This window comes from Aythya fuligula, chromosome 17 (assembly GCF_009819795.1).
Source record: "Aythya fuligula isolate bAytFul2 chromosome 17, bAytFul2.pri, whole genome shotgun sequence".
Classification (NCBI taxonomy): domain Eukaryota; kingdom Metazoa; phylum Chordata; class Aves; order Anseriformes; family Anatidae; genus Aythya; species Aythya fuligula.
The window spans coordinates 5860159-5881772 of NC_045575.1; the positions used below are offsets into that span (position 1 = coordinate 5860159).

General features: G+C 56.1%; 1 protein-coding gene across 2 annotated transcripts in view; it reads left to right on the forward strand.

Annotated features, from left to right (window-relative positions):
• NOS1 (nitric oxide synthase 1) overlaps positions 1–21206 on the forward strand; it is a 33601-nt gene extending 12395 nt beyond the window's left edge. Inside the window, exons 3-28 of one of the 2 annotated variants that reach the window (XM_032199303.1) lie at positions 1807–1944; positions 2416–2561; positions 2669–2831; positions 3839–3930; positions 4463–4604; positions 4892–5031; positions 5393–5567; positions 6044–6145; positions 7000–7194; positions 8192–8277; positions 10753–10897; positions 11014–11118; positions 11481–11539; positions 13698–13814; positions 14015–14189; positions 14358–14496; positions 15088–15166; positions 15657–15850; positions 16329–16498; positions 17117–17327; positions 18012–18099; positions 18392–18513; positions 18973–19121; positions 19444–19638; positions 20004–20122; positions 20717–21206. In XM_032199303.1, the coding sequence (XP_032055194.1) occupies positions 1807–1944; positions 2416–2561; positions 2669–2831; positions 3839–3930; positions 4463–4604; positions 4892–5031; positions 5393–5567; positions 6044–6145; positions 7000–7194; positions 8192–8277; positions 10753–10897; positions 11014–11118; positions 11481–11539; positions 13698–13814; positions 14015–14189; positions 14358–14496; positions 15088–15166; positions 15657–15850; positions 16329–16498; positions 17117–17327; positions 18012–18099; positions 18392–18513; positions 18973–19121; positions 19444–19638; positions 20004–20122; positions 20717–20732 (3462 nt within the window). In that variant the 3' untranslated portion in view covers positions 20733–21206. The remainder of the gene's footprint in view (positions 1–1806; positions 1945–2415; positions 2562–2668; positions 2832–3838; positions 3931–4462; positions 4605–4891; positions 5032–5392; positions 5568–6043; positions 6146–6999; positions 7195–8191; positions 8278–10752; positions 10898–11013; positions 11119–11480; positions 11540–13697; positions 13815–14014; positions 14190–14357; positions 14497–15087; positions 15167–15656; positions 15851–16328; positions 16499–17116; positions 17328–18011; positions 18100–18391; positions 18514–18972; positions 19122–19443; positions 19639–20003; positions 20123–20716) is intronic. The other variant, XM_032199304.1, reaches the window with a different exon arrangement.
• Positions 21207–21614: the final 408 nt, after the last annotated feature.

A 21614-nucleotide genomic window follows, 5' to 3' on the forward strand; every position in this document is an offset into this window, starting at 1 on the left:
TTCTGGGTGTTACTCTCCCTGCAGCTGTGGTGGGGTTTTGGTGCTTCTGCTTCTCGTAGGTGGTGTCACCTCAGCTGCCCCTGGCACCTGGGGCTTCATCCTGCCCCAGCACTGCAGCCTTGTTTCAGCAAGGATGCAAACTCCATCAGTGCCTGCAGGGAAGAGCCAAAAAGGCCTGGGAGCAGCTTTCGGGGAGCTTGAAGGTAGACCATCTGTTAAGTATCCATCCTCCACCAGCTTGCACCCTGTGCGTGCTTGCCCCACAGATGGGGTCATTCCTACATCTGGGTCCATAACACGCTCTTTCTGGATGCAGCCAGCACTTGCTGTCTTAGCTGGTACTTCTGGTTTCTGTCTGGGGGAGGCAAGGTGAGGAGGTAAGAGTTTGGGAACTGTGAGGACCAAAGAAGATCCTACAGAGGAGTCGGTGTCAGCCCAGGCATCGCACTGGCAAGGGTGCATCTGGGGAGGGAGGATGGAAATCTTTTGCCCTGGTGGTTCAGTATCTCTTCTTGCTGAGGAAGAGCAAGTTTGGTGGTGGTGCTTGTATTTCATCTCTTTTTGTCATCCTTCTGGCCCCTGTGGCTTTCCCTGATGTGTTTGCCCATCAGCAAAGCAGCTTGTTCTGAAACAAGAGGCTCTTCCACCATGCGCTGGCTGTTCTCCACCTGGTCCTTCAGGGAGGAAGGCTGTAATGCCAGATTTACACTGGTGCTGCTGCTCTGTGAGCTGCGACGGTGACAAGGACCCAAAGCAGGGCTACCACAAAGGAGTGAGAAACTGAAGGAAAAAAAAAGAAGGAGAAAACAAACAAACAAAAACAAACAAACAAACAAAAACCACACCTTGCAGACAGATTACAAAGGGAGACAAGCTACAAGTATCCCTGAGGCAGGTTACAGCCAAACCCCGTCCAAGTCAGGATCTATGCTGCAGAGATGCAAACCTTTAAGCAGCATCAAATCCAAGTGGGTTCTGACGAGGTGATCCAGTGTGGGATCAGGATTCCCCCCAAACCTCCAGCAATACCTTTGTAGTGGCAGCGGATGAAGCACACCCACACACAGGATGTAATTCCAGAAGTGTCTCTGTTTACCAGGGCCACCGTGGATCTCATGCCCCGTGGCACACCATCAGATACTGGCTGCTCGTGCAACTTCCCAGTGCGTGGAGGAATGCGGGTTGCAGCACACATATTGGATATGATGATATCTGAAAACATTTCTGAAAACATGTGCAAATAGAAGAGCTTGCAGACAGAAGGTGCAGCCAGCTCTGCTCGGCACAAGCTGGCCGAGCCTCTCCCGTATGCTGGCATATCCTTCAAGATGTGCTGGATGAGCCCAGCCTGACGCAGGATATTGGGGTGGGCTGGAGGCTCGGAGCTGAGCCCGAAGTGATCCGAGTATGCATAATTCAGTAGCCCTCCCACCTGTGTAATGTATCCGTCCTTATTCCGACGTTCTTCCAATGTAGTTATCAAAGGAGACGTGCCTTTGGCTTGCTCAGAGGAACACTTGGTTGTTAGCTCTGTCTCAGAGGGCTCATACTGGTGAGGCTGGGCTTGGCATGTGTAAAACCCGAGCAGGTGATGCTCCTGAAAAAGATACATCCAATACATTTTGGAGAGATAAGTCTTCCGCTGGGAAACTTGAATGTGGCGTTCTCCTAAGTCACTGCTGTCTGTTTTGTAACTCACTAATGGAAGATGCTGCTGCTTGTTGTGGCCCTTTTTCTGTATTTAATTGACAAACATTAACCTTGTGTGTATTTCATTGACAAATACTAACCTTCCCTGTTGTCCAGCCGCCGCCGTCGGGGCGGCAGTCCCCGACCAAGAGCGCGGTGAACGGGAGCCCTTCCAAGTGCCCGCGGTTCGTCAAAATCAAGAACTGGGAGACGGGCGCCGTGCTTCACGACACTCTGCACCTCAAGACGGCAATGGTGAGTGGGGTTGGTAGGGCTGTCTGAAAGTTGTCTGGGTGTAACTGAGCCGATCACGGTGTTTCCAAGATGGTTTTAGAAAATTGGAAATTTAGAAATTTAGAAATGCAGATCTGGATGAGTTCAGGCCAGCCTCCTCATCTTCTGCAGTGTCTGAATTTCAAACCTCTGGCGCGATAAGCTGGGTGAGAGGGGAGTCTCCCCTGGGAGGAGCAAGAAAAGGCATATAGGGCTTTATGTTGAGCTGGGATGAGATTTAATGAGCCTCAATCATCTGCATCAGGTGTTGCAGGAGGTGACTGCACACGCTCGAGGTGTCTTACACAACAGTGCTGGTAGGTGTGAAAACGAACAGGGCTGAAAATATCCCGGTTTGTCAAAGACACCACCAACTCCTGGGCAGCTAATCGCTGACTTTCCCCAGCCCTGCTCACACAGCCAAGCCATGCTTGCCTCCTTCTGTCCCACCAGGCCACCGCGTGCACCGAGCAGATCTGCATGGGCTCCGTAATGACCCCCAGCCAGCACGTCCGCAAGTCGGAAGATACCAGGACGAAAGAGGAGGTGCTCGTCTTGGCTAAGGACTTCATTGACCAGTACTACTCCTCCATAAAGAGGTAAGAACGGCCAGAGAAAGTCACAGAAAGTCAGGCTGCTTCCTCAGGATTTCCTGCCCTCCACCCAGGTTGGTGAATGCCATCTCCCCCGCTCCCCACCCTTGCAGATCTGGCTCCAAGGCCCATATGGAAAGGCTGGAGGAGGTGACCAAGGAGATTGAAGCCACTGACACCTACCAGCTGCGGGACACAGAGCTGATCTACGGAGCAAAGCACGCCTGGCGAAATGCAGCCCGCTGCGTGGGCAGGATTCAGTGGTCCAAGCTGCAGGTGAGCACCGGAGCTGCCAAAGGATGCCCTGGGGTTTTGGAAAGGCAAATCTGACTTTTCAGACACCTGAGGGAACACAGCACACGGCAGCCACACTCGTCTCAACAGCTTTGGGAAGGCAGTAGGAGATGGAAAAGCATCTGTGAGGGAAGGTGTACAGAGGTGTCTGTGTCTGAAACAAGGCCAACTGGAATCTGCTGCCCTAGGGAACATCTTCCCAAACCAGATGCTGCTCCAATATCTCACACGCTGCTTCCAAAGCTGCAGCTTTGCCTGGAGAACAGCAGCAGGACACACTCAGCTTTGGTACAGAGATGCTATGGCAGGAGATAATTTGATTTGGTGCCTTTTTGACTAGCTGGAAGCCTGTGTGTAGGATCTGAATTAGGGATCTCTAGTGGAATCCCCTGGTGTGGAGGTGACATGTCCCTTTGTAACCCAGAGCATGGCTCAGGTGCTGCTCAGCAGTTCTTGGGGCTGCTTCATGCTGGGCATGGGCACCATGCAGGGCCAGGAGGTTGGGCCTCCTCCGCTCCCAGCTCAGCCTTCAGCTCTTCTTTTGGCACATCTGAGCCTTGGGGGAGCCATTTCTGCAAGAAGCTGCCTTCAAGCCTCCTGCTGAGCCTCTTTCCTGTTTCCACACCCTCTCAGTGTCCCTCAGTCCTGGCTCACACCTCTCCCATTTCAGCCTTCAGTCTGCCCAGAATAATAGAAATCAGAACAGCTGGTGGAGGAGCCAGAAACAACAGCAGCCAGTTGTTAACACTGGGCTGGGGAAGTTTTTCCTGGGCAGGAGACCAATCCCCTCTCCAAAGCAGAAGGAGCAGCTGGATTAGATGTCCACATGTTGTAAAGGCAGGGAACATATAATTATAGAGCTCTAGGTCCCAAACAGACCAAGGTGACCTCTAGGACTTTCCCTGTGCTGTGTTCCTGCTGCCAGGCTCTGCCCTAGGAGCTGGAGCACAAATCCTGTAGCATCACCACCATCCCTTCCACTGTTCCAGGTGTTTGATGCCCGAGACTGCACCACAGCCCACGGGATGTTCAATTACATCTGCAACCACATCAAATACGCCACCAACAAAGGGAACCTCAGGTGAGCCACCGGGGAGTCCCCAGGGTTTCTGCCCAAAGTGCTGTGGATGTGTCAGTCCGGCTCTGGGTCCTGCTGGCATTGTCTCCTCCGGCGGGGCCACTGTAACCAGCCCCTGTCCTAGGGAGCACAAGAGGGACCTGATGTCCGGGGAGGGTGTCCTGCTGGTCCGAGCATATCTGTTCTTGCTCTCTGTGGGACCTCAAAGAGCAGATAATCTGATTATTTCACCCTTCCTGCATTTCTCCCTCTGAACCCTGATGTTAGCAGCCAGTTTCTGCCTGGAGCTGAACTGCTGCAAACTCCCCAGCTCCTTCCAAAAAAGAGCCAGAGTGCACCTGGCCAAAACTTCTCCCAGTGAAGAAAATACAGTAAACGTTAGGGGCTTGCTCAGGACACAAGCAGACGGTCAGGAGCTCAGGATGGCAGCAGGCAGGGGCTGCACATTAACCCCACAACACTTCCCCATCCCTCTGGAGACCCCTGCCCCGTGCTGTCACAGCCCGGGTGCTCACGGTGCTGCCTGTCCTTGCAGATCTGCCATCACCATCTTCCCGCAGCGGACGGACAGCAAGCACGACTTCCGCATCTGGAACGCGCAGCTCATCCGCTACGCTGGCTACAAGCAGCCCGACGGCTCCATCCTCGGAGACCCCGCCAACGTGGAGCTGACAGAGGTACCGACCATGGGGCTGGGTGGCTCTGAGCACCCCAGGGTGCTGGCTCAGGTGGGGTGCATCCTGCCTGCTGGATTTGTCCCACTCCTGGGTGTTTTCCTGGGAATAAAACTTCCCGTGCATGGCTTGGCTGTGGCAGGCAATCCCACCACATCCATAGCTTGTTTGGATGGAGATGAGCTCTTGGACCAAAGGGCAAGCAGGGATGCTGTTAGGAGACACTGCTCAGCACCCAAAGGGCAGGTGGCCTGCAGGGACCTCTAACCCCGCTGTTGTTTTGGCTGTAGATCTGCATCCAGCAAGGGTGGAAGGCACCGCACGGGCGCTTTGACATCCTGCCCCTGCTCCTCCAAGCCAATGGCAACGACCCCGAGCTCTTTGAAATCCCCCCCGAGCTCGTGCTGGAAGTGCCCATCCGGCATCCCAAGTAAGTCAGAGGGGATCAGTGGGGCTCAGCTCCTCTCGGTTCACCTTAAACCATCTCTACTTAGACTTCCCTGTCATGTATCGGGTGCTTTACCCTCCCACTTCCAGATCTTCCTTCCCCTGGGATGGAAATCAACTTGTGTTCTTGTCCCTGGGCTGGTTTCCCTTTGCTTGAAGTCTCCCAGGATTTTTCTCTGTTACATTCCTGATGTAGCACCCTCTCCCCATAAGATATGAGATATTACCTTCAGGAAACTTTCTTCTCACACGTCCTTTGTCCCGGTGGTCAGCAGCAGGGTTACCTGCTCTCTAGGTGGTCTGGTGGTGCTGGCAGATTGCCTGACCCAGTCATATCCTGGCAGGTTTGAGTGGTTTAAGGAGCTGGGCCTGAAGTGGTACGGTTTGCCAGCCGTGTCCAACATGCTCCTCGAGATCGGCGGCTTGGAGTTCTCCGCCTGCCCCTTCAGCGGCTGGTACATGGGCACAGAGATCGGGGTCCGGGACTACTGTGACAACTCTCGCTACAACATTCTGGAGGTAAATCCATCTCCTCGAGGTGGGCAGTGAGTGAAGGTGCTGGAGAGCAAGGCAGGACACGGGGACAGCGATGGGGATGCCCAGATTTCCCTTACAGATAGCAGCTACGTTCTCCTGGAGCCACACAGCCAAGGGTGCGGTGGGCTGGCAAGGGTTTTTTGGGTGCTGAGGGGCCGGCTGGTAGCTCACAAGTCAGTGTGGTGCCTATTTAGTACCCCTGAGACTTCTCAAAATGTTGGGAAAGCAGCACTACGAGGGGAGCTGCGGGTGCAGGAGGTGGAGGGCCCACATCCATCGAGGAGAGGAAGAGGCAGGCCCCATATTCACAGAGGAAGGCAAAATGGTCAGCTGCCCTGCCCTGCACGTGTCTTGTGCCAGCCTGGGTCCCTCCTTTGGGTCCCTCTCCCCAAGCAGAGATCTTCAATTCTTGGTTCTCGGCCAGTAAAATTTTCACCTGCTGCCTCGTTTTGTCACAGCAAGTGGCCAAGAAAATGAATCTGGATATGAGGAAAACCTCCTCGCTGTGGAAGGACCAAGCCCTGGTGGAGATCAACATCGCCGTGCTGTACAGCTTCCAGGTAGGTGAGCTGCAGGGTCTGGGTCACAGGGACCGGGTGGGACAGCGATGGAGACTTGTGCACAAGGACGACGGCGGCTGCTGCTGCACTCCGCTGAAATTGTGCCCTGCCTTCCTCCTTCTGAGCTGTTCCAGGAGCCTGCAGGGAGATTTAATGATGTCTCTGCCCTGGATGTTGGAAAGACGGCACTACCAGTGTCTGAGCTCTGCTGGGCCAGCGGGAGTGCCTGGGGGGCAGGATCCAGCCCTTCTGTCCCACCTGTGAGGCACAAATTGGCCCAGGTTCTCCCCACTCTTGCACTTAAATGCTGAGGAGCAAAAGGAGTCCTTGGAAGCACAGCTTCTGCAGGTGGCAGTCCTTCCCAGAGCAGGATCAGCACTGATCCCTCAGTCCTGCAAGCCCTGAACAAGCTCCCCAGGGGACGGATCCAGCTCATCCGTGCCCTCTTGGTCCTTGCTCAGCCCATGCCAAGTAACAGGAGGAACGCCCATCCCCTAGCATGCCCCCAGGAAGGACAAGGGCAGCCTATCTGCCCCACAATCACTGCTTGATGACTGTGCTACTTGGGAAGGCCAGGGTTAGAGCCACCATGGGTCACCTCCTGGACTGTCCTGTCGGGCCGTGGGAGGGAGCCCTTGGAAGGAGGTGATCACTGGGAAGCAAAACCAGGCATCCTTCAGCTCTGGACTTATGGCCAGTGGTCACTGGTAGCATTTATGTCCATTGTGTGGAGCACTTGATGAGCATTTTCATCCCAAGCTCTGCTCCCCAGCCCGAGTCCTCCCCACCAGTTTGGCTTTCGCCTCCTGGAGAGCATTAACCTGCAGCTGTTGGCTCCCTTCTCCCTCCGACAGAGCGACAAGGTGACCATCGTGGATCACCACTCGGCCACCGAGTCCTTCATCAAGCACATGGAGAACGAGTACCGGTGCCGTGGGGGCTGCCCTGCTGACTGGGTGTGGATCGTCCCGCCGATGTCGGGCAGCATCACCCCGGTCTTCCATCAGGAGATGCTCAACTACCGCCTCACGCCCTCCTTCGAGTACCAGGTACTGTCTGTGCCCATCACCCAACGCCTTCAACAAGCTGCCCCTCGAGGCAGTGAAGTCCATGAATGAGTCCAACAAATGGTCTCCTCTAGCACGGCATAAGGACCCCCTTGATATTCCCGTTTTTCCCAGAATTATGCCTTTTTGCCCCTCCTTGGAATTACGGGGCCCAACCCTTGGGTCAAGCAGGACTAAGCAAAGCTCATCCCTCTGCAAGGGCTTAATTCTGCTCTTTGCTTTGTAGCTGGGGAAATGCCCTGCCAGCCACCACGTCCCTCCTCTCCCCAGTTTACAGATTTGCCTGACTGCCTCTTGTCAGCCCGGGGATCCAACGATTTGATGAGGGGGGCTCCTGCCCAGCAGGCTGAGATGCTGGTGCTGGAGTATTTAACACTTCAGACCATGGGGAAAAGGGCCCTGAGCAAACACACCCTCGTTAGCCAACCACCCCTGCGCCGGTGGTTGTCACACAATGTGACCTTTAGTCAAGAGCCCTTAAGGAACAATCACAAAACGGGAGCAGTCTGTTCATTTCTATAACCAATCCAGCAGGAACCCCGATGATTCCTGGCCCTGATTACAGCCAGCCGCCTGCGAGGGCACTGAATTAGCTTCTGTGCTCTTGTTTCTTGCTTCAGCTGCCTCCCCTTCCCAGAGGGCCTCTTAGAAAGAGAAACCTGTGGGCTGGGAGGGGAGGATGTGCTCACATCGCCTCTCCCCTTCTTGTTCCTCGTGGCCTGTTAATGCTCGTCTCAGAGGTGAGAGGGCGTTTGACCAGATGCTGTTGGAAGCCACAAGGGTTTTATTATATACCACAATTTTCTGTCCAAGTGCTCCGAGAAACCCATGGGTCTCCAGGGACCTGTACGAGAGATGAAGGGCTGGGAAGATGCCAGCCAGTCCTCCTGTTCACAACCGGAGGGATTCAGCTGGGGTTAGAGCATTTCTCCAAGCCCTGAGCATTGCCCATCAGCTGCTGCTCTCTTCTCCCTCCTAGCCGGACCCCTGGAACACCCACGTCTGGAAAGGGGTCAACGGGACGCCCACCAAGAAGAGGGCCATTGGCTTTAAGAAGTTAGCAAAGTAAGTACCAGCGGGATCTGAAAAGCCCTACAAGGTGTTGGGCTGGTCCTGGGTTTGGGTGTGTGCAAACTGATGGGCCATGAGCCTGGGTCCCAGGCTGCCGAAGGCTTTAGCTGCCAGGAGGGATGTCTGGAGAAGCCAGCAGCCCTTGGAACATCCCGTTAGACCTTCAGATTCGTGTGGCCAGGTGAATACCGGGTGTTGCATGTCATCTCTCCTCCCAGGCTGGTTCACTCCTCAGTAAGACGTACTGAAGTGCTCAGGAATGGCTTTATCTTGTCTTGAGGCTTTATTACCTGTCTCTGCTTTCACAGCCTCCTGGGGCAGAGATCACTCCTCCTGGTTCAGGGCCAGGCAGGCAGGAGTGACAAGGAACTCGTGTCCCCCTTTCTTTAGCCACTTATCTCCAGTGCATGTCTAAGTCTCTGGATATCCCTGCGGCAAGGAGGGAGTGGTAGGACTGAGGAATCATCCTGCAGGTAGCAGAGGGATTGGGGCCAAGCTGAGATTTGCTCTTCACGGCTGGTTGACCCCTGGCAATGGGCCACATAAGTTCCCCTGCCCTGCCAAAGCAGCGAGTCAGCAGGGATGCAGAAATGAAGGGTTGTTTGGATGCTTCGGCTGATCCTGGCCCAAATGCCACTCCCGGGGGCCATCAGCAGGGGGCTTTGGGTTGGAGCAGGGGGTTTGGGTTGGAGCAGTGGGCTCCGAGGAAGCAGAGCTCTGGACCAAGGCTGGAGAGGGCTGGGTCTGCCCCGGTATCTGCGGCCAGGCTGCCAGGTGGCCTCGTGCTGCTCACAGCATCTCCCCACGCTTCAGTTTCCCGTGTCTCTACTATCAGCTTGTTCCCACTCTTCAGCTGTCACCTTCTGTAAGCTTTTTTTTTTTTTTTTCCGTGGTGCATCCATAACCATGATCAGCAGCTGATGAATATACTCCCGAGGCCGACACCAGTGCCTGGGTCTGCGCTGCAGCCCGGGGCTGGAGGAGAGCGCAGGAAGATTAATTGAGCCATTGAGTTAGGAGAAGCAAAGCTTTATTTGTGTGTGTGCAGCTGATAAATGATTTTGTAAAAATGTGAGCGTGGCAGGTAATTTAAAAAAAAAATCTCTATTGTTCCCGATGTGGGGGGGAAAGAAATTTTTTTTGCAATTCACCATTAATCCTGGATCTGAGCTAATCGGCTGAACAAGTGGCGGCCCGAGCCCAGCAGCCCTGAGCATGGCACTTGGCACCGGCTGCAGTGAGATTTTGATGTCTGTTCAGACAGGGAAGGCTGGTGCTGGCCACACTGCAGCACTCAGATCTGCAGTCCCTCCCTGCCCTGCCCCTGAGGCCGGGGTAAGCCCTGGGGACACTGCCGTGGTGGGAAAGCAAAGTGGCTTTGATGTGCAGAATTACACTAAGGAGCGAGGGAATAGCAGTGTGGAGGGGGGGCAGGCCCCCCAAAACAGCCCCTTCCCCATTACAGCACACCCAGCCAAATTCAAACCTGCCTTTCTGGTGGCCCCACAAACCAACTTGATAGTCTGTTTAGAAAAAATAAATAAATAAATAAAATTATATAAAATTATATATATATATTCTGCAAGATATTGGGAAAACTATCCCTGCCATCCAAACTCTGCGAAGATGTGTGGCCCTACAGCAAACTATGGGCTCGGAGAACCACCAAGCACCCCAAAACTGGCCCACGACACCCTCCTTTGCTCCCCATCACTCTGATGCCAACCCAGCCAGCAGTGCCAGGGGGCAATATTTCAGGTGCTGCATCTCCTCGGCCAGGATCAGAGGTGCCCGTGACCTCTCAAAGCCCCTCTGCCCTGCTGCTGGAGTGGAGCCGGTGGGGAAATGTGGAGCAGTCACGACTCCAGCCACAGACGCAGCCCTGCAAAGGCTCAGATAGATGTACGGCCTCCCAGCCTCAGGGGGCTGCTCCTCAGGGTGAAGTTCATAGCATCGCCGGATTGCAAATCAAAGGGACTACAGACGGCCTCGCCTGACCTCCTCAGCCTCTCGGGGCTTGGTGTGTGATGTGTGAGGTCTGGGGGCTCCTGCTTGGCCAGGCACCTCCTGCAGAAAGGCAGTTTAAAGCCACAAAGAGAGAGAGAAGCCACTGCTCCCCCCCTAGCTTGGGCACTGACTGTTCTCCAGCTTTTCCTTCTGAGGTTATCCGCTCTCTGCTTCGTTCAGTGCTGCCCCTGATACTTCTGCTGCTGCCCTGTCCCTGCAGAAAGAGCCCCCCCCGATCACTTTGCATCCCTCTCCTGACACTCCAGCTCTGTTCGAGCCCCCCGTCCAGCCTTCAAGGCTCTCCCATAGCCTCTGTTTGGCACCTAACAGCAACGAAAGTGTTGCTGCAGTTTTTAGGGCAGGCTGTTCACTTAATACTAAATAAAATGGTGTGAATAGCCTGGGCTAGAGGTGCTGACAAGGATGCAGGCTCTCTTACCGCAATTTATTCTTGCTCCGTAGAGCTGTGAAGTTCTCAGCCAAGCTGATGGGACAGGCCATGGCCAAGAGGGTGAAAGCCACCATCCTGTACGCCACGGAAACGGGGAAGTCACAGGTCTATGCTAAAACCCTGTGTGAAATCTTCAAGCATGCTTTTGATGCCAAGGTATTTGCTAGCCCCCGGCCCCTGAAATATTGTGTGTGCATCCAGGTGGCCCGAGGAAATCCCTGGAGGTGGTTTTCCCACCCAGGGCCTCTTGTTAACGCCTCTGTTGCTCTCAGGTGATGTCCATGGACGAGTACGACATCGTGCACCTGGAGCATGAAACCATGGTCCTGGTGGTCACCAGCACCTTTGGCAATGGAGACCCACCCGAGAACGGGGAGGTAGGACGGAGCACGGGGGCTGGGGGCTGCAGCAGGGGCATGGCAGAGGAGAGGGGGCTGGGGATGGGTGGAGAAGCATCGTCCTGACCTCAGATGGCCACAAAAAGGTTTGGGTGCTGCGTGATAGCTGGTGTTCCGCCTGCCTCTGCCTCCAGCCTGATCTGGAGTGGGGATATCTGTGCAATCCCTAGGGAGACACACAGCTAATGCTGTGCTAAAGCTGCCCCGTGCAGCAGCACCACAGGCAGACAGCAGGCAGAGCCCCAGCCTGGGTCGCTGCTTCACCTCCTGCAGGGGGACTGGCAAAGCTGACAGCCTTTTTTTTTGTTTGTTCATTTTTTCTTTTTTTTTTTTTTCTGTAGAAATTTGGCTGTGCGCTTATGGAGATGAAGAACCCCAACTCCAACCTGGAGGAGAGGAAGTAAGAGCACCCCAAAACCCTTCTGTTCCCACTCCCAACCCCTGCAAACCAGCAGCCCTGCAGCCAGGACAGGCTATTTCTGTCTGCCTCCTTGTGAGAGGGGGTGAGAAATCCCAGCTGCAAGTTTGCAAAGGTCCAAAAGGGATGGGACCTGCCTGGAGAGCAGGGGATGGAGCAGGTGAAGGTCCCAGGGAGGAGAAGAGCACCGAGTCAGGCGTACCTGTGGACTCAGGCTTGTAATTGGGGTTTTAGAAAATCCTTCACTGGTGGAAGAGGAGGCTCGAGCATCTCAGTGCCTGTCCCAGAGGCTGGGAAGTGAGGGCTGCTGGCAAGGTGTTAATCTTCTGCAGCCTCCTTTTACTTCAGCCACTAAGCCACAATATATTTTGCTTAACCGGGACACTGCTCCGCGGTGGGGCCTCTCCTGAGTTATCACAGCGATGCTCATGACTGGCAGAACGTTGCTTCTTAATTAAGGTAGAATTAGCCTCGGTCGGTGATGGAGTGGGATTTAAATGGGTACCAAAGCCCTGACTTTCTGCCTGAGCACCGCTGAGCAGTGCTGGTGGGGCTGGAGAGCAGTGCTGAGCACTGCAGGGCACGGTGATGCTTCCACCCCTGCCCACCAATTTGTGCCTCTCCTCTGCTAGCGATGCTGCAGCCCTGGAGTATCCTCGCCGAGTGACCCCACAGGGCTCAGGAGCCAAAACCCCACTATTTTTCTGATAGCCTCACCCTTTAACAGGGGCAGCTGACAAAAACAGGACGCCCTGGAGGTGCCTGGATGGAGAAGAAGCATTTTGCCCGTGGTTCTTCTCTCCTTGGGGCTGTGTTGGTGCAACACAGGGTTGGGTGTAGAGGTGCCACCCGCGGCAAGCCAGGCGGATTTGAGGAGGACAAAAGCTCCTGAGCTTGGTCTCAGCCATCCCAGTCACCTCTAAAAGTAATTTAAGGGACTGGCAGGAGTTTCTGAGAGCCAGAGCAGCCCGTGGCTTGGTTACCTGACAGCAGAAGTGGTGGGAGCGCTGCAAACGGTGACCTATGAGGACAGATTAAAGGGTGAGAGCTATTTTCTCTGGAGAAGAGAGAAATGCAGCGCGGTAGCAGATTTCACATACGGAAAAAAGGTGACTGCAGAGGGGGAGGGAATAAATTACTCCCAATGGCCCCCCCGGGACAGGCCAAGAGGTCGTGGCTCTGGATGGCAGCAGAGATGCTGACGTTAAGCATGGAAAAAAAAATAAAAAAAAAAATTGCAATGAGAAAAGGCAGCCTGGAGGTGACCGTCTGGAGACAAGAGGCAGCCTGGTGTCTGTAGGAAGGGGCTGGAGAGAGCAGCTTGGTCCTAGCACCCAAGCGGGGAATTTGGGCTTCATGCCTGTCTAACCCTGCGGGCCGTGCCCTCCTGCCTTCCCCACAAAACCCCAGGGGAGAAAGAAGTGGCTCCATCCAGCCGGAGAGGGGCAGGGGAGCAGAGAGGAGACCCAGGGAGCAGGGCAGAAGAGGTCTGGGCAGGCAGGAGGAGGCTGTGGGGCAGGGCTGGAGCACTGGGCTCTGCGACCCCAACCCCGTTGTTTCCTTCGGGGGCTGTCTCCTCCGTGTGGTGTCGGGTGCCGGAGGGCTGCTGTGACTCATCCACACACTACTGCTTCGCTGCTCGGGCAGTATATTTAGAAACCCTTGTGTAGAGCAATTTCTGAAGATGGTTCAATTCAGAAATACTTCTGCTGTTGTCAGATTTTTTTTTTTCCCTGCTCCCCTTCCCCCTCCTCGTCCCCTCTTCTCTCACTCCCTTTTTTTTCACTTATTTCACAAATTGGAAAAAAAAAAAAATAAAAACCTTCACAATATCTGCTCAGACGCGTGCTCGACCTTGCGCACAGCCAAGGAAGGACAGGTAAAGCCCAAACCCCTGTCTGGTGACAAGGTGGGGACCAACGGGTGGGTCAACCCATCGGGAGGTGACCGCAGGACCCCACGCAGCAAACCAGGTCCAGCTGGGGGGACGCAGCATTTCTCTGCTCCGGCTGCTGATCGCGCTATCTGCCCATGAAATATTGAGCCCTGAGCTTGAGCCTGCTCTGGCTCGGTCTTTTCCAATGTCTGGTCCCCTCTGAGCACGCAGCCTCAGTGTAATACCTGATGTTGCTGTTTGCAGGAGCTACAAGGTCCGTTTCAACAGCGTCTCCTCCTACTCGGACGCACGGAAATCCTCGAGCGACGGCCCCGACTCCAGGGACAACTTCGAAAGCACGGGGCCCCTGGCGAATGTCAGGTAAACGGGATGGGGAGGGAAGCGAGGATTTCTTGCAGGTCGTTGGGATGGACAGAGCTGGAGCTGGTGCTGCTCGGAGCCCCTTTGCTCCCCGCTGCTGAGGGATGGGGATGCTCCTGGGCCATGGTGGCACAGCACAGGGAGACCCCGATGGCCCTACCAGCCCTGCAGACGCAGCCACATCACCTCTCCCTCTGTAGGTTCTCCGTCTTTGGGCTGGGCTCGCGTGCTTATCCCCACTTCTGCGCCTTTGCCCGGGCGGTGGACACCCTCCTGGAGGAGCTGGGCGGGGAGCGCATCCTCCGCATGGGAGAAGGGGACGAGCTCTGCGGCCAGGAGGAGTCCTTCAGGACCTGGGCCAAGAAGGTCTTCAAGGTGATGATCCTCAACCCTCGGGCTCCAGGGATGAGGAGGGCATGGGGTCAGAGCCTGCAAATGCCCCAGGGCCACCGGGGCTTCCTAGGGGACAAGGGGGGGGGTTTGGGGCTCGGTGGGATGTGGCAGAAGCCAGGGAGCTGCCTGAGAGCCCGGTGTGTGCTGCAGGCAGCGTGCGATGTCTTCTGCGTGGGGGACGACGTGAACATCGAGAAGGCCAACAACTCCCTCATCAGCAACGACCGCAGCTGGAAGAGGAGCAAATTTCGCCTGACCTACGTGGCCGAGGCGCCGGAGCTCACACAAGGTGCAGAGACGGGGCCACCCCGGAGGGCTCAGGGGCAGGTGGAGGAGAGAAGACACAGTGGGGGGAAAGGGGCCAGACCTCCGTGCTTATTCCCCATCCTTCTGTATTAAATCCTCAGCATTTCAGCCTTGCTTCTGCCCCCCATCACATGCCCGAGGGGGACTTCATGTGGGTCTCAGGCCCCTCCAGCAGGTCCCTGCCTGTATCTGCAGCAGAGATGTTGGGATCCGAGCTGCTCTCCCTTCCTCCTGACCCTTTTTTTTTTTTTTTTGAAGCGGAGAGCTGGAAACCTGGGAGCTTTCCAAGCTCGCCCTGTCCAAATGCTGCTCCGCCGAGCATTGCGGTGCAACGGCAGGTCCGGCCCCCCGACACCTGGCCCCTCGGCACCGCTCCCGCAGGGGACGGTCTGCTGCACTGCTCGGCCCCGGTGCATGAGGGCACGTCCCCGCACCTCCTGAGGGTGGTTTCCATCCCTCCTCCGTCCTTAGAGGAAGGGTCCCGTGCTTGGTTCCCCCCCCAGGGCTCCCAATCCAAAGGGATTGCCTTGGTCACGCTCTGCTGTGTTGCTTCACGTGTGCTTTTCCTCCACAGGGCTGTACAGCATCCACAAAAAACGCGTCTACGCAGCCCGGCTGATCACACGCCAGAACCTGCAGAGCCCCAAGTCCAGGTAGGAGGCGTGGACATCCTAGGGTGTGCAGGAGCCAAGCACCTGTGCACATGGTGCTGCATGAGTCTGTGACCCCAAATGTCCCGTGCATACCATTTTTGTGCAAACCATGGCCAATGTCGAGAGCCTTGTGAGCCTGGCAAGGGGTTTTCTTGCCTTCCTCTCCCACGAGACCTCAGCCACGGTGTAGCCTCCTGCCCAGGAGGATGGGAGGAAGGGTTGCTGTACTTATAGGGCTAATTCCCAGGAAGGATGAAGTTGTGGAAGCAAGAGGCTAAATTGTTTCTCCCTTTTAGAAAGCCCCTGAGGGTGGGTCAGTGGCAGGGGGAGGTGGGCGCTGCCGTGTCCTTTCCAGCTCCCTGCTGTGACTTTGAGGACAAGCTCAGCAGGACACCAGGGTTCGGATTTGCCACCAGCATCTCTCGAGAGCAGAGCTCCGCAGCTCCCTGAAGGATGCCCCCAAAACACGTCCTGCTTTGTCTCCCTGCAGTCGCTCGACCATTTTCCTGCGCCTCCACACCAACGGGCACCAGGAGCTGCAGTACCTGCCCGGGGACCACCTGGGCGTCTTTCCAGGGAACCACGAAGGCTTGGTCAATGCCCTGATCGACAGGCTTGAAGATGCCCCCCCGGCCAACCAGCTGGTGAAGGTGGAGCTCCTGGAGGAGAGGAACACAGCTCTGGGTAAGCAGGGCCACCCTACGAGTGGTCCTTGTAGCTCCCGAAGGGGTTGGTGGCCTCCAGGAGAGATTGTTTCCCATCTCAGCGGTGCAGTTGTCTGGATTGGAAGCTCCTCCTTTCACCTCCTGCTGCCCAAAGCCATGGCTCACCTGCACTGGGAGGCTGAGCAGGGCCCTGGGGAAAGGTTTCCTTGCTCTTCAGACAATTAAAGGTGTTTATGTTCTCATGGAATGAGCAACGTCTGGGACTGGAGAGGAGTTAAGGGATCTTGATGGTCCACTCCAACATTATATTTTGGGGATGAGTCTAATGCCCTGATGCATGGTGTGAGAGGAGGTGGAAAACCACCTCAACTCAGTGCCCAAAGCTGAGGGTGGTGGAGTATCAGCCTCCATATACGAGCCCAGCAGTGGGGATGGAAGCAAGGAGGTGTCCTTAGGCTCAGCTGATCCCCTGGTTGTGCTGGGTTCCCTCCCGGCAGGTGTCATCAGTAACTGGACGGATGAGAACCGAATCCCACCGTGCACCATCTTCCAGGCCTTTAAGTACTATTTGGACATCACCACCCCTCCCACCCCCCTGCTGCTGCAGCAGTTTGCTTTGTTGGCCACCAGTGACAAGGAGAAGAAACGCCTGCAGGTCCTCAGCAAGGTAAAGCCTCAAATGCCATGAGCAGGGACTTGTAGGGGTGTTTTTTTTCCTCCTCCTTTACATGTGGCAGACCTGGAAGGCCATTGCCATCGATTCTCTTTCCCAGAGGTGAGAGCAGAATTCCCTCAAGTGGCTCCTTGTGAGCCTAGAAATAATTCATGGCATGCCCCTGGTGCAGCCCCTTCTCTTCAGCATCACTTCCACGTGGCTCCTTCTCTCGGGACCATTCACTCTGTTTAGTAGTCCAGCCCTTTTGGCTCCAGATAAAATAACTTTCTGGGTATAACCTGAACTCTCCAGCACAAGCGAAGGGTTTGAAGCCAAGTGGCTTGAAGCCAGGCAGGGGATTGTAGCAGAAACAGGTGCTGAAGCCAGATGTTCTATCACTGAGCGCTGTGACTGAGCCCCAAGTTCCTCAGGACCCTGGGGACAACCAGGACATTTTCATCCCATGCTGCACATGCTGTGGTTAGGCTGGGTCTGTACTGGTTACAGCAGGGCTCCTCCTGCCTTCCTCCACCCCAGCTTCCCCACAGACCCCGTGGGATATTGGTAGAGGCTCCCAGCTCAGAAGAAGCTGATGCTGCAGCCCTCTCCCCTCTCTTTCCCCGGCTGCAGGGCTTGCAGGAGTACGAGGAGTGGAAGTGGTCCAAGAACCCCACCATCGTGGAGGTGCTGGAGGAGTTCCCCTCGGTGCAGATGCCCTCCACGCTGCTGCTCACGCAGCTGCCCCTGCTCCAGCCCCGCTACTACTCCATCAGCTCCTCCCCGGAGATGTACCCTGGCGAGGTGCACCTCACCGTGGCGGTGGTCTCGTACCGCACCAGAGGTACCGTGCCGCTGCAGGGGGCTTCGGAGACGGGCTTGGGGTGGGGAGCAGGGGAAAAGTAGTAGCACGTGGGCAACACCACCAGGTCTCTGGCAGAGGTGTGGTTTCAAAGCTTTTCTACCTGCAGGGGGTGGGTTCCTTCAGCCCATGACACTGCTGTCCTGCATCCGTCATGGGGCAGTGTATTGCAGGGGTGCCAGACTTGGCACGTGTAACAGTGACAGAGCGACCCCGATGGCTCTGTGTGGGATCATTTCATTGCTCACACTGTCACTACCAGCCAGGTTTCTGTACCTGTGCAAGCACTGAGTGCCCGAGCAGCCCTGGTCGTGGTGTGGATGGCCAGAGCCCCTCTGACCCTGCAGCGGGTGGGACATTGGGGAAGATGCTGGCCATTCGGCTGGGGCTGAGCTGGAAGCATCACGGAATGCTGCTGCTTCTGCCATGAAGGACCAAGAAAACTTGGGGGCCTCCCAAGTACCACAGAGGCCCAACGCTGCCAGGGCTAGTACTGGGGGAAGTTGGGTAGCCTCACAGAGGGACACAAGTGCCAAAATCCTGCCAAGTTCACAGGGATGGAGGCAGCGATGCTGGCAGGCTCCAGGTCTCGGAGGGTTTCAGGAAGGAGAGTGACTGGAGGAGCTGGCTGGCGTGGCAAGCACACACCTTCCCCTTCCCTCCTAGATGGAGAAGGCCCAATCCACCACGGAGTCTGCTCCTCTTGGCTCAATCGGATACAGACCGACGAAGTAGTGCCCTGCTTCGTGAGGGGGTGAGTGGCCCGCGATGGGGGGGGCTGTGAGGATGGGGAGAGCCCCTTGCAGGATGAGCCCTTTCCCCTTCATCCTTCTTTGTACAGCACCAAGAGTGCAGAGAAAACAAGGCTGGCTTTGCGAACACCTGAATCCCTCACAGCTCCTCTCTTCTGCCCTAAAATGTCACTTTGGGGAATTTCACCTCATTTTCTACCCTGTTTCTCCAAGTGGTGTCTCAGCTTGCCGTGGGCAGAGGCGAGGGAGGGAGCATCGTGCCTGGCTTTAACCAAGCATCTTCCCCACCTGCAGGGCTCCCAGTTTCCACCTGCCCCAGGACCCGCAGGTGCCCTGCATCCTCATCGGCCCCGGCACCGGCATCGCCCCGTTCCGCAGCTTCTGGCAGCAGCGGCTTTTTGAAATCCAGCACAAAGGTGGGTCCGGGCTGCTCCTCCTGCCTCTCAGCTCCAGCAGCTCCCAGGAGCCCCGGGATGGTGCCATGGAGGGGCTCAGCCTCCTGCTGGACCTCCTCGAAGGGGCTGCTCTTCAGCCCAAACTCCATGAAAATCTCCCTGTAAAACTATAAGGTTTTGTGGTAGAACTATATAGTGTTGGGCTTGCTTAAGGACATTTTATGTAAAATTGTAATTTATGTAATATTTTTTCCCTACATGAGCAGTGAAAAATTGAAAGTTATTTATTTTTTTTTTCTCCAAAATCTCATCCCCCTCCCAGGTGACCCCAGACTCAGCACCTCCTCCTTGCTGGTGTTCCCCCTGCCCGTTTGGCCAGGGCAGGCTCCTGGCACGGGGCACTGGGGCTGCCAGGAGGGATGAGTTTTGCAGCGGGGGGGGCACGGTGGGCTGTGACAGCTTCCCCCATCTCTCCCCCAGGCCTGAAGCCTTGTCCGATGGTCTTGGTGTTTGGGTGCCGACAGTCCAGGATCGACCACATTTACAAAGAGGAGACGCTTTTTGCCAAAACCCAAGGTGTCTTCAGAGAGCTGTACACAGCCTACTCCCGGGAGCCGGACAAACCAAAGGTGGGTGCTGCTCTGAGCCCAGCTGGGGATGCTGGGGGAGGGTCCTGGGGGGGTTTCAGCCCCGTGCCGAGGGCAGCAGGTGGGCAAGGAGGATGTCAGCAGGCAGAGTGGTCCAGAAGCAGCACAAACAGGGGCCAAATGAAGCTTTGCTGCTGGCCCCAAATCTTTCCCATCACTGCGGGTGGTGCAGCAATGCGTTTCCAGCCCCCCCAGGAGGTGGTGGTGTTGCTGGAGGCAGCTGGTTGCCCCCAAAGCATGTCCAGAGGATGGGGCTGAGAATCCGTAATTAACCTCATCTCCCACCTCCTCCTCTCTCCCCAAGAAATACGTGCAGGACGTGTTGCAGGAGCAGCTGGCCCAAACCGTGTACAAAGCTCTGAAGGAGCAGGGAGGCCACATCTACGTCTGCGGGGACGTCACCATGGCCGGGGACGTCCTGAAGACCGTGCAGCGCATCGTGAGGCAGCAGGGCCAGCTGTCGGTGGAGGAGGCGGGCGCCTTCATCAGCAAGCTGCGGGTGAGTGGCGGCCGTGCCCGCTCCTGCTGCGGGCGCTGCACCTGCTGCCTCCTCCTGCACGAGGGGCAGCACCGAGGAGATGGGTGCCAGGAGGGGCTGCGGCTCCCCCCCACGCTGCTTGCACCCAGCCGAGGGCTGTCCGAGTTTTGGGGACGTGGTGGAAGTCGTCCTGCACTGCAGGGGCTCTGGGGTTGTGCTAAGACCCGGGGTGAGGGCTTTTTGGGGTACCCTTGGTAGCCCCACATCTCTCGGTGTGTGTTTGGTACCTGTCCACGGCACCACCACAGCCTTCTGGTGCCCCAGGAGCACCACAGTCTGCAAACCCTCCGCTTTTCCCCCCATCCCTCTCCCATCCTCGCTTCCAGGATGACAGCCGGTACCACGAGGATATTTTTGGAGTCACCCTGCGCACGTACGAAGTGACTAACCGCCTTAGATCCGAGTCTATTGCATTCATTGAGGAGAGCAAAAAAGATACGGATGAGTGAGTTGACACGTTTATTTTAACCCCTGCTCATGTCCCCCCCGGCGCGTGGGCTGCGGGGTGGGGAAGGGAGCTTTAACTTCTGCACATCTTGGCCCTTCTTGTAGCAGCGGCTGGAAAAGGCATTTAATTTTTGCACGGGGAGCAGAGGCTGCTGCACGGCAGGCTCTCTGAAATAGCTGTCACCTCACCAGGACAAATCCCCCCGGCCTTCCCGGGCTATTGCACCCGTCACAGCGATGCGCTCAGACCTGACAATCCCATCCAAACGCGGATGAGAACCCAAACCCTTCGCTGCCCTGCCCACAAGTGACAGGCTGGAGGGTTTTGGGGGGACCCAGGGTGAGGGGTGGCTGTCCCCAGCTCCCCCTGGCTGGCTCCGGGGACGCAGGCAGCGGGGACCCACAGCAGGAGGGTCTCTGGGCCACATTCTCCAGTGGAGAATAATCCAAAAGCTTTCCTGTCTGTCCGCTGCTGTGAAAACAAGCATCAGCTCCATCCATCCATCCTCCACCCCCTCGTTAGAGCCGTGTTAATTAGGAAGAGTCCTCGCTGCTCCCTCTGAGGCCAGCCTTTCTGCCCTTTCCCTTGCAGGGTTTTCTGCTCCTAACCGGACCCTTCGCCCCAAGGGGATGCCCAAGCAGTCCCAGCACCTGCTGCCCCCTCCCGCCGGAGGGCTCTGGGTTTTGTATTTCATGGACACGGTGGCTCCTTTTCCGCGGGGAACTGCCCATGGAAAGCGCTCTGTCTCTCGTCCTGTTGTTGTGTCCTGATGATGATGATGATGATAATTTTTATTGCCTTTCCTTCCTCTTTCTCTTGCTCTCTCTCTCTCTTGTCCTGTGGCGGTTTCTTTTCACCCCCTTCCCTGGATTTTCCCACTGAAGTATGATGGCTTTCTAATCCGCAGTGGCTCTTAACAGAACTTCCCATTTCCCAATCCTTTCCTGAGGGCATTTTGCAGCTGCATGAAACCACCACCTTTGTGACCATCTGCATTTTAGTGTTTTGGGGGCAAGCAGAGGTGGCTGGGGCTGGGCGATGGCTGGGTCTTGTTGCCTGACCGGAGCTGGGGTCATTCCCTCAGCCCCGCTTTCCCCAGCTTGGCCTTTGGCTGAATCCTTGCATTTTCTTTGCTTTTTTTTTTTAATTATTTTTATTTTTTTAATTATTTTGGACTTGTTCAGGCCTGGGCACACGCCCAAGGCTGGGGGCAGTCAATGTGCCATGTCCTCGTGCCTGTGGACTTCGTTCATCCCCGAGCAGCCTGGGTGCAAACGTGTCTGTGTTGATCCAAAGGGTGGGACGTCTCCGATTCACGTGTCACGGTTCCTTCTAAATGCCCCCCATGCTATGTTTGCCTCCTCCTCTGCTCCCCACCAGTCTCTCCTTTTGCTCAATCCCCACTTCTGCTGGCATGAAAGCCCTCCTGCAGGGGAGCAAGCACCGAACACACAGGCTGATGTCTGTGCCGGGGAGAAACTCACGGCAA